Raw genomic sequence first — 12,415 nt, forward strand, 5'->3', positions numbered from 1 at the left:
CAGGAACCAAGTCCTGATGGTCAAGACTGGTTTACCAGGTATTTCCCCGCGGCTGGAGGAAATGTGTCCCACTGTTAGTCTGACATGGAGCCAGGAAGCAGATTATCATCATTATCAGATCTAGATGAGATATTATTTAGGGTAATTGTTGACAATCAGTCATATTGAGTGATGTTTGTACCTCAGAGATTAAACTGGAATCACAAAATTAAATTAAGGAACCTTTTTCTTTCAGCATTTATCTTTCTGTTGTCAGATTTAGAGAATGGTCCAAATATAAAGCTATAAATGTATTTCATTTCTACCTTTGTGTTTATGTGTTAATATCAATACTCAATGAATTGAGTGACTCGTTTTCAATTGGAAAAATTGACATGATGCAAAACAGAATAAAATGCAGTTAAACGTTTCTGGTTCAAAGATTATTACAACATAATGGTTTATCTATCCTGTACTTTATTTAGTTCATAACAGAAAAGTTAGTTGATTCCATCTAATGTTTTTTTTTTCCTGTTATTCATCAATTGTCATTTTCATAGACATAAGGATAGACGCCTCACGGACCGTTCTTGCCTATTGTCGCTGACAAGATTTAGGGCAGCCATCTTGGAAGGGTCGACCGCTCCGCTCAGCGTTATGTGTTTGGCAGGCACAATGACGTATCAGCGCATTTAATCAATTGCAACACGCTATTTTGTTACTGGAAACCATATTTTAACATCTATCAAAGCAACATTTATAAACAATTGTATTTTTAAGTATTTTTTAATTGTATTGATACATAGTTCAGCATATTTAAATATGCTTAGTGGGGAAAACAATAGAGTATGAGTGGAATATTCTGATATCGATGTATGATGAGCATTTTACAAACCACACAGCCGTTCATAATTTATTTAATAAATTATGTAGTAATATCACTACATATTTATATAAATATATATTAATATTATTGATCATTATAGGTAATGATTAATAATGACACATAAATAATGATTAATACTGAATAATATTTATTAGTTACATGTATACATGTATATACATCTAAACATGTACAGCCTAATATATATTATTTGTTTTTATTTCTAGCTTCAGATTCAGCAGCTGAAATTGAGTCCAAAATCCGATGCGAGATTCATCCGTGCTGTAGTGAATCCGTCTCTCTTTAAAGATATTTCCTTCTTCTTCCTCACATCGTGTCTTTATGAAACCTTCAATACAAAAACTGAAGATTTGGGAGCTGTCTTACTTCTGACAGAGTGAAAGAATTACACATAATAGTCTTTACCACCTGTTTAAACTTTGCTCGTCAATGTTATAACAAGTAATACAAGTTTTATAATATGTTACACTGCTATATGTCTAATGTAGGCTCTTGTGTCAGATAATCTAAGCCAGAGAATAATTAATTTTTTACATTTACGGAGTCTCAACTAGCCTTCATAGCCGGGCTGAACCACGGTATTCAGGCACGTGCAGAGTGTGTGTGTGTGTGGGGGGGTGTTTGAGCACCTGCCCCTTTTGCTCCTGGCCCCCAAATGCCCTTTTGGTATTTTTTTTTTGGTATCATTTCCTAAGCCGTCTTCTGACACATAATAACATGTACTAAAATTATTTGTTTTTTGTTGGGGTTTTTTTCTTCAACATAATAAGCCCTCTGGTCACCTTGTTACCTTTTGCTTGTGACACATGACCCAGTTGCCTCTCGCGCAGTGAGATAAGGCGGCTAACTGGAGCTCAACGTAGCGAACCCAGATTACAGAACAGTTTTTGAAAGTGGTCATCTGACTACTTGTCAGATGACGGAAATGTTTTTAATTAAAACTAAAAGGTTGCATTGTGCCCTGTTTATATTTTTAATAGTGTAATTCTGTAAAGACAAAATATGTCTGGTGGTCTAGCTCTGATTTACATATCCTGCTAAATTGCGGGTTTGAATATTGCAATACTTTCCTATAACAAAATAGACCTGCAGAAAGAAATTACTAATAAAATATCTTACATATGCATAGTTGTATGCTCTGTATAGAGATTTACCTGAGCTTTGATTATATAACTCACAATTTTGTAATTTATCATTGTTTATTAAACTCTGAAAGCTGTGTGGCTTTGTTAATATTCTGTCCTAGAATGCGGTTAGATGTGCCCTTATTTTTATTCATTTTTTTTAGTGGTCTTTGCACGGCCCTACCTCAATCTGGGGTTGATTGCTGAGCAACATGTACAAAAGAGGCCTCATCAACTGGGTTAGAGAGGAAGAACTTGGTTTCCTCTCTGAATGAACTGAAGAGGTTCTCAAGTCTTCCTCTCTTCTCCACCGTGTTGGTCAGATCGGAGGAAGACTGATGCCAGCCTCTTAGCCAGTTGGGCTTCGGGGAGGGGGGCATCATCGCTACTGTCGGACTCCATTACCTGAGAATTAAAGTTAGCTCCGCCTTCAGTCTGCATTTTCCGGCCCAGCGGCATCAATTTGCTCACTTACCCTTTCCGTTTGTTCCGCTCCTTTTACCCTTTTCAGTTTATTTGCAAATGATTTTGGACAGTCTCTGAATAGATGATTCTGTTCACCACACAGGTTGCATTTTCGCCCATTCGTGCACTCATCAAACGTGTGTCCCACTTCTCTACAATACACAAAATACTTTATCACAAGCTTCAGCCAGATGACCGTGTTCACCGCACTTGCAGCACAGTTTCAGTTGGCCCTGATAGTGTATATAGCCTCGGTTCTCCCCCAGGACTATCATGGATGGGAGATGCTTTGGGCCCTGAAAGCCTTGGGGGTCCTCCCATTGTTTGATGGGGACCCGTCAAGCGCAGTTCCAGATGCCGTCCACATCTCGCACCTTCGTAGCCTGGCCCTTCACCGTGCAGTATCTACCCAGCCACATACAGATGTCTGCAGCTCTGACAGTCTCATTGAACATCCTGACAATCACCGTTTTCAGGGAGTTGTCAGTCAGTTTCTCGATGTCTAAAGCTGAAAACTGGGTCTTTGCATTTTCATACCGTGTCCAAAACTCTTTTAATAGGTCACCAGTGCTAAAACTTACATCATATCCTCTGTTGAAGGGCAGAATGAGGATACAATTTAGGTCATCTGGGTGAAACTTGAGTGTCTTTTGAATCAGTTTTTTTGAAAAATCCAGTCTTGTCATTGCTGTAGACTTACCATGTTCAGTGAATAAAAAGCAAACGCTATGGTGCCGCCACCTGCTGGCATGAATAGCCGCCATGGTGGAGGTACCACCAGTTAAAAAGTTAAAACCTTTACTAAGAACCAATAAATAGTTAAAACCATATACACCAAGAAATACAAACTAAAAGGAAGAGATATTCTCCACTAATTGTGGTCAATACCTCAACCAGGGACAAGCTTTAATGCAGTTCTTTAACAGTGGTAACAGCCAAGTCACAAAGACTACTGCTCTCACTACCCAATGGAGGCGACCGCTGTCTTAGCCAAAAGGCCGAGAAGCAAGAAGTCTATGGGAGGGACGACCCATCCAAGATGGCCGCCGTATTTCCTGCGCCGGAGAAGCCAATGCGGGGTCTACTCTTATATTATGTCTATGGTCATTTTACTTACGGGATCAATAACTGGCCAGTAGGGGGCAGCATCACTACATGATCGATGGTTAAATTGATCTCAGGGAAACATCAGATCAGTTTTTGAGATTTTTGTTAACTAGATAGATGTGGAGAAGCTCTGGGTCAGAAATGTTGATCTAAACGGACCTGTTTTTGACTTTTAAGTTATTTCATTAAATATTTTATTTAAAAAATCTTTCAGATTCATCAAGTTCAATGCAGTTGAACTTAATGGAGACAATGAAGTCCAACTGTTAACATGTTCCAATAAGAAACACGTAACTTATTGGAAGATGTTATCATGATGTAATACATATGAAAATAAAATAACCTGAAATTTAGTCTAATGTTTTCATGACAACAGAACCCAACAGAACTTGGTATCATCTCTTGGCCACAATGACAGAAAAACAGATCAGTTACAGCAGTTAGAAACAGCTCACCTCTCAGATGGTGGAGATCCAGGAGATTTAAAGAAAATGATCTTATCCTTTGACATGTTGCTCTTAAAGGACACACAGCTGGGTCCTGGTTCTGGTTCTGGTCCGAGTCTCTGATGGATCCTGACAGAAACATGATGATTAAAACTGAATCTGTTCAGTCTGGAGGAAGCAGCAAAGAGGAGCAGCAGCAGCTTCATCACCACGTCTGTTTTGGCCTGATATAGTGAACGCTGTGTGAAAAGGGCTGTGGACAGTTAGAGATGGTGACCTCACCTCTGACCTTTGCTCTGGCTCTCATCTTCCCCACACAGAGTGGTTTTAGAGGGAGGGACTCCCTCCTCTCTGTCCTCACACTGATCCATGCTGCTGAATTCACATCAGCTCACACACACTTTCTAGCTTCACCTGCAGAGGAAACACACATCATTCATCTGCACATCAACTCTGATCATCCTTTACATCATTAGTGCTGGAAAAAGATCAGCTGCTCCTCCTCTGATTGGCTCTTCTTCTCTGCTTCATATCAGTGTCAGGTGAATGCAGTCAGACAGCAGAGAGGCAGAGGAAGCTGCATCAGCTGCTGCACTTCTACTATCAGTCCACTAGATGGAGACATGGAGCTGCATTTGCATTCACTGAACTGAACATTTGCTCCATAAATACTGAATGATGTGACTGAATGAAACACATTTTAACAATAATATTTTATTTTAAAGGAAGTGGCAGGAAACTGTTGGGTATAAGTTTAATTCTGGAGATCTGAGAACTCTTTCATGAACATGAGATTCATAAATCCCGCATAAGAGATAAAACCAGGCTTAACATAACACCATCTGTACATTCTAACTTTTTCCGTGTCACAACGTCCAAACCAATCTAAGGAAGTGTGTCTATATTGAACCAGACCTAAATAAATCAGATGAACACTCTTTCACAGATTTCTTCAAGAGACCATGAGATCAATCACAGGTTCACTGATGCTGATTATCGATAAATTGTGTACGCTATACCTTACACCAAACAAATAAATTCTTTATTTGTTTCACAATTCTTCACAATGCACAACTGTGAAGAATTGAAGCACTTCATAGTGAAGAAAAAACTGCTATTGGAGCTTAATATGTGTATTTTTGGTTTTTTGGTCACTAGATGGGGATGTGTTGAACCCAGAACAAGTTTTTGATGCTGTGGTGGAGTCATTGTTAACACTGTTGCTGTGTATGATAGAATAAATGGATTTTGTTCACAAATGATTCATGTAGCTGGAGCAGATTTGGAATTTGGACTTCAAGAAAATCTGGGATTGACTTTACACACAATCAACATGTTCAACATTAGCTGCTCAGCGCGTCATGACACAGCAACGGATCAACGCTCAACAAGTTCAGTATTCAAATGGCTAGTACAACTGCTACTACAATACTAAACAGTAGTAGATTGATTGAGTGCATAATTAGCTCAACATAGACATTTTCAAATCATTCTTAACTAAAAACCATCATAATCATGTCTGTCATTTGCTCAAATGAACAACTTTAAACTTATAAATTAACAATGGAAGTGAATATGATCATGTGAACCTGACAGTGGATTGGTTTTATTTTTTCTTCTCTGTGAAGCAAATGGTTTATATTCTTTTGTTGCCTCCCTCATCTGCTCTGATTTTTGCTCTGTATGCTGTGCTATCTTTCTTAGACCCTCTGTTTGCACATTTTCCAAATTACAAACTCAGTCCAAATACAGTTTGGATCTGGTATCAATGAAAAGATTGAGCAAAGTTCAGCCCTCCTGCCCCCAATGGGACATTTGCATCTGGATACATGATGGATTCCTGGGAGAAGGAAAACCCTGAGTCTGTCCATATTGTTGGTTTGCCAACATTTAAAATGCACATAATTTAATTTTTGATAACAGGATTTCTGCTTATTGGACCTTGCAGGCACCTCGTATATCCTGAAATTTGGGAAATGTTGGCAGCTATTCTGGCCATTGAGAGGCTGATCGGTTCATACAATGAAATCCTTTGCTGTGAACACTCTTGTGTGAGCAGAACCAAACAGGAAGTGTTTCTTGCTCAGAGCCACAGCTCAGTTTCAATTCCTGAAACTTGCTGGCAGGAAGGAACAGACCTTGGAATGAATTTGCAAGCTCAGCTTAGTGAGATTGATAATCAGTTTGGTTGTCTGGAACCTTTGAAATGTAACAGTAAGAGTTTAAGGCAGATGGGAAACTTAACAGAGTTGGCCTGATCCAAAATAAATGATTGTCAATCAAAATCAATCAGATTCATTTATGTAGCACATTTCAGCAGCAAGGCATTTCAAAGTGCTTTACATCATAAGAAACACAGAAACACAAAGTCATGCAACATGGAATCAACAATCAAAACATTATATTAAGTCATTAAATTTGTAATTAATTAGGTTTCAAATAAAACTCTAAACAGGTGGGTTTTTAGTCGAGATTTAAAGGCACTCAGTGTTTCAGCTGCTTTACAGTTTTCTGGAAGTTTGTTCCAAATCTGTGGTCCATAGAAACTGAATGCTGCTTCTCCTCGTTTGGTTCTGGTTCTGGGGATGCAGAGCAGAACCAGAACCAGAAGATCTGAGGGGCCTAGACGGTTGGTACAGCAATAACAGATCTTTAAGGTATTGTGGTGCTAAACCGTTCAGTGATTTATAAACTAACAACAGTATTTTAAAGTCTATCCTCTGAGCTACAGGGAGCCAGTGTAGGGACTTTAAAACTGGTGTTATGTGCTCCTTCTTCCTGGTTTTAGTGAGAACAGCAGCAGCAGCTTCTGGATCAGCTGCAGCTGTTTGATTGATTTATTAGTCAGACCTGTGAAGACGATGTTACTGTAATCACTGCGGCTAAAGATAAACGCATGGATGAGTTTCTCTAGATCCTGCTGAGACATTAGTCCTCTAATCCTGGAGATGTTCTTCAGGTGATAGAAGGCCGACTTTGTGACTGTCTTAATGTGGCTCTGAAGGTTCAGGTCAGAGTCCATCACTACTCCCAGGTTTCGGGCTTTATTGTTAGATTTTGTCATCTGAATCTGACTCCCTGTGTCAGTCCTGAAGGCTGGCTGTCTGAAATTATCCTGGATGTTATGAACAAGATGCTCTGCTCCCACTACCTGCTCCTTTCTCCATGACATCTATGAATCAGAGCTCTACCTGTCAGCTGATGGACAGCGTTCACTGACTTACTTGTAAACACACTTCAGAACAGCTATAAACACTGTAAACTCACTGCCTTTGCCGCCCCCGTCCCTCATCATGTCCCTGTACTGCAGCCTGTTGCAATGAACCAAGTAGCTGCGTCGCTCACTTGGACTTCCTGTTCTGGGACCCGCCCACCACCATCACCCTCTTCTCTCTCACTTCTCCTGCTCCTGAACCACAGGTTCTGTTTTTATGTAGGTAACAGAAAATACAACTTTTCTTGTGCAGAGGTTTGACTTTAGACAAACTTACAACAGCAAAATATGGATCATTTAAAAATTGGTAACACTTTTTTCTACCATCATAATGTAAAAATACATGAAGTACATGACTGAACACCAAAATGAATTTCCAATATTTTAATGCAGGGTGGAATAGACCAAAATAGGCACCTGAGTAAAGTTGCCCCCCCCAACCCCCACCTTCTTCAAATCACACAAAATGGGTGTTAATCAACTCGGCTACATTTGTGTTGGTTTGTGCAGGAAAACATTTCATTTCTACTGCTATCATTTCAAAGATTTTAATAGTTAATAGAGGTCATCAAAGGTCAACCGTCCTCCTCCGCACCTTTTACAAATCAGGCAAAATAGGTGTCAATCAATCTGACTATGTTTGTGCTGGTTTGTGCAGAGAAAATGTTCCTTTGTGGAGCTACGGCTGTGAAGATATTAAACAAAAAGTTTTTAGAGGTCATCAAAGGTCAATGAACATCTGTTCATGCTGAAACTGTACATTTCATTTAAATTATAAGTTGCTAAACTATGAACATGAATGATTTTATTTTAACATGGAAGAAATTAAATTCAAACTAGGCTTATTTAGAGTGAACAGGTTGATACAACACCTCCCAAAACAATCTCAGTGACCTGTATCTTAGCTCCTGATCACTAGAGGCAAAAAATAAGAATAAAACCAAACAAACCTGTAGAAACATTTTTCTTAATATCTTTAGAATGATAGGAGCACAGACAAATTTTTTTCCTGCACAGACCAGAATAAATGTAGCTGAGTTCATCGACACCAAATGTATTTATTTATGCAAATGTGAGCAGGGCTATGGGAGTGGCTGACCTCTGATGCCTGGAGAACATTATTAAAGATATAAAGAAATAATTTTCTTTCTGTCTTTAAAATAATAGCAGTAAAAACAAACATTTTTGCTGCACAAATCAGCACAAATGTAGCCGAGTTGATTGACACCCATTTTGTCTGATTTGAAGAACGTGGTGATGGGGGGGGGGACTTCCCTCTGGTAAAACAGGCACATAAGACGGTGGAATCAATGACAAGCACTATGGTTTCTGATTGGTGTGAGACACCAAGCTTAACTAATTAAATGCCATTGTGACCTTTTGTGAAACACAATCAAGGCTTTATTAAGCCAGGATATCTGAAAAATACTGGCTTAATCTGCTATTCTTGTTTTGTGAAACAGAACTCAGAGTTTGAATTCAGGATGAAGACATGAAGCAGTTTGATCAGAGAAACAAAAACAAAGAAACATCAGCTGTTCATGTTGATTGCAGTTCATCACTAATGTAATAATCCTAAAAATTAACTTTTAAAAATAAGAGAGATGAAACTTTGAGCTGAAATCAAAAGTGAATATTTTCTCCAAACTTCAGAGAATAAAAACAAACAGTAAAGTTCCTGAAGACAAAGTTTAAGTAGGAAACAAATCAAACTTACAGTTTGTTCAAACGACCCAAAGAGATGAAGAAGAAGATCTGAACAACAGACTGACTTTAAACTGAAAGTAAATGTGAGGGATATTATGACTGATGATGTCACAACTCACATGGTTTTTAGTTCCTTCTTTCTTTCGAAGCAGCAAAACCAGAAAGTAGATCTGAAATGAAATCAGAGGAAGCAAAAATAACATCTTCATGAGGAAGACGATAAATTTTTATGTAAAATAATCTAATCATGAGGAGAAACGAGCCCAGAAACCAGAACAGCTGCTTTATTCATTCTGCAGTAACTGGTCAGAATATAAATACAAACAGAAAATAATCAGAAAAATTTTACCAAACTGTAGCTCCTATATAATCATTGATCATCATGTCAGTGAGGTGAGCAGAGTGAGGACAGTCTCTGGTTAAACCAGGATCAGCTGAGCAGGTTTATGGGGGAATTAAAAGGTGCCAAACTCATGAAATAAGAAACGATACACAAACTCCATTCTCTCCGGCTCACAAACAGGAAGACATTTAATGCACATCTGCGGATTCACACATTACATTTTCATCGTCTCAATTTCATCGTCTCAGAATCCAAAATGTCTTGTCTCTTACTTCTGACATCAAGTTTTTATACAGTTCCAGCCCTACTGTTGTGTATTGGAAAGCTTTGACCAATGGCGTTACTGGACCTCGCTTGCGTAGCACTTCTGGCTCCGTCTTACATTGGATGTGTGTTGGAAGTTCCGAGAATTAGGGGTTGAGTTATATCTGCTCCATCAGAAGAACTATTAGTCAAGTTGTTGGTTCTTTATCTGTCCAAACAAAGATTCTTTCCCAGTCCTGGCCGACTTCTTCGCACGCAAGCAGGAAAAGACGTTTGCCAGAAGTTTCTTACACAACAACTTAACCTTTCCCTCTTTGGTGATTGCTTATTCCACATCTCTCCATTCTGAGTTCCTTTCTGACTTCTAGGTCAGATTGACCCAGTACATTTGACACAGTACATTTCTTTTCAGTCAAAACATAGCTTACTGTGAATCAACCGACAACATGCCTTTTAGTATAATTATATTCTTCTACACTTCCTGCCTGGTTCCTTCAGTCAGAGCTGCTGAGTGGAACCAGCTGGGCAGAGGAACCCACACTCAATTCAGAACATATCATATTGACCAGTCAAACTTTATTTTCAGATATCTCCAGTTAGAGCTTGAATTACACAGCTTTTCTATTTACGATGTCTTAAATTATCATTCTGACTAGTCAGAGTGACGTTACTCATATCTTGATCATTTTGTATAGTCAAAACGTCCCTGACTTACATAGCATTTTGAAAGTTTAATAAAACAATAAAAAGTAGAAAAAGGGAAACATGTTTGAAAACGCACTGCTTTCATGTTGAAAATTGGTTGACAGCACTATTAAGATTTTCAAAGTGGTTTGCTGGAAATGAATAAACAGGAAATTCTTTGCAGATTTCTGAAGCAGTCTCAAAATCCAAGATGTTTTGCGTTCTCTGCATATCCAACATTGCCAAGTTCTTTCAACGTTGTGGCTTTTACTGACAATTTTGTGCAGGAAACATAAAATTCTGCAGGCAACTGTTTGGAGAGCACAAAGGGGCTTCCACGCAATTCTTAGTTCAGATAGCTAAAAATGTAATTTTGACTATTCATAAGTTTGATATATTAAATTGTAATAATGGATATGTGTCCCATCAAATGACAGATCCGGTGACATCATTTGAGATATCTTGAGAGGAATTTTGACTCATCAAAATGTAATTGAAGATATGGTGATTTATTTTTCTTACTAGTCAGAATATAAATGCAGATATCTTCAGTTACCATTCTGGATAGTCAAAATGTAGTTTTGTCTAGTAAAAATGCATTTTTAGATATCTAGAATTTAATTACGGATAATCAGGCGAAACCAAATTTATGATAAAACGGCCTGCCATACAGCAGAACCAGGAAGTTGAAACTTTGCAGTAAAATCAGCACGTTTGATTTCCATAGACATAATAAAAGAGTAGACCCACATTGGCTGCTCGGATCCAGAAATTACGGCGGCCATCTTGGAGCGGTTGTCCATCCTACCTACAGCAGAAGATGCCTCAGCACTGCAGGATATTTTGTTAAAATCGACCGACTGCTGTTGTCAGGGCTCGGGGGATAACTTTTCACAAGTGAGAATATTGTTTATATTGTGTGAATAGAATATTAATGTACTGTATCCATGTCCAACAGCGAAATGTCAGCTAATATTAGCTATAGTGCTTGGTGTAACACAATATGAAGACTAATATGAAGATTTTGTAAATCTTAGAAAGTTAAAATTATATTGTAATATTTATTTCTAAGATAGTGCTCTGGTGTCAGATAATCTAAATCAGGGGTGTCCAAACTACGGCCCGCGGGCCAACTGCGGCCCGCGGTCCAGTTTTTATTGGCCCGCAGCAAATTCTGATAATATAGCTGAATCTGGCCCGCACAAGAAGCTTGAGCTCAGCTCTGCTGCACTTCTCAGTTTCAACACTAGATGGAGCCAGCCACATATGGCCCGCACAAGAAGCTTGANTGGCCCGCACAAGAAGCTTGAGCTCAGCTCTGCTGCACTTCTCAGTTTCAACACTAGATGGAGCCAGCCACATATGGCCCGCACAAGAAGCTTGAACTCAGCTCTGCTGCACTTCTCAGTTTCAACACTAGATGGAGCCAGCCACATATGGCCCGCACAAGAAGCTTGAACTCAGCTCTGCTGCTCTTCTTAGTTTCAACACTAGATGGAGCCAGCCACAGAAACGAAATTAAGAGAAGAAAAAACATTACTGTGAGTCACCAGAAATGGCAGCACAGAAGAAACGCAAAATAGCAAGTGAGTGTAGGAGATTTCAAACACGGTGGGAAAATGAGTATTTTTTCAAGGAAATCAACGGAAAGTGTGTCTGTTTGATTTGCAATGAAGATGTTGCTGTGATGAAAGAGTATAATGTCCGTCGGCATTATGAGACCAAACATCAGAGCTACACATCGTACACTGGTGTCGAACGAACACAGAAAGTCAAGCAAATGGCAGCTAGCCTGCAAGCTCAACAGCAGTTTTTTTTCCGTGCTAACAAAATACAAGAAAACGCCACAACAGCAAGTTATGAAGTCGCTAAACTTATTGCCCAGCACGGCAAACCGTTTTCAGACGGTGATTTCATAAAGCAGTGCCTCATCAAAGTAACAGAAATAATGTGTCCAGAAAAAGTGCCTGATTTCAACAATGTGAGCTTATCCAGAAATACAGTGGTGCGGAGAATCGAGGACTTGTCAGCTAACTTGAAACTTCAGCTGAGAGACAAAGCTTGTGCTTTTGATTTTTACTCAATAGCATGCGATGAGAGCACAGATGCCACAGACACCGCGCAACTGTTAATTTTTTTGCGGGGAGTAGATGATAATTTTTGCTGCTTGATATGATG

The 12,415-nt window shown here is 39.1% G+C and overlaps 1 protein-coding gene and 1 long non-coding RNA gene across 2 annotated transcripts in view; both read right to left on the reverse strand.

Moving 5' to 3' along the window:
• Positions 1 to 11,269, reverse strand: part of LOC103132695 (ribonuclease inhibitor-like) — a gene marked incomplete at its 5' end in the record, with an annotated part of 17,566 nt that extends 6,297 nt beyond the window's left edge. Inside the window, 2 exons of the mRNA XM_016667531.1 lie at positions 10,216 to 10,219; positions 11,247 to 11,269. Of these exons, the coding sequence (XP_016523017.1) occupies positions 10,216 to 10,219; positions 11,247 to 11,269 (27 nt within the window). The remainder of the gene's footprint in view (positions 1 to 10,215; positions 10,220 to 11,246) is intronic.
• Positions 5,564 to 10,025, reverse strand: LOC107835203 (uncharacterized). Its single transcript, XR_001661030.1, has 3 exons — positions 9,916 to 10,025; positions 7,769 to 7,770; positions 5,564 to 5,574 (listed from the first exon to the last, which is right to left on the reverse strand). It is a non-coding gene; the product is annotated as an uncharacterized LOC107835203 (long non-coding RNA).
• Positions 11,270 to 12,415: the final 1,146 nt, after the last annotated feature.

This window comes from Poecilia formosa, unplaced genomic scaffold, assembly GCF_000485575.1.
Source record: "Poecilia formosa unplaced genomic scaffold, Poecilia_formosa-5.1.2 Scaffold1221, whole genome shotgun sequence".
In the NCBI taxonomy this organism is placed as follows: Eukaryota; Metazoa; Chordata; class Actinopteri; order Cyprinodontiformes; family Poeciliidae; genus Poecilia; species Poecilia formosa.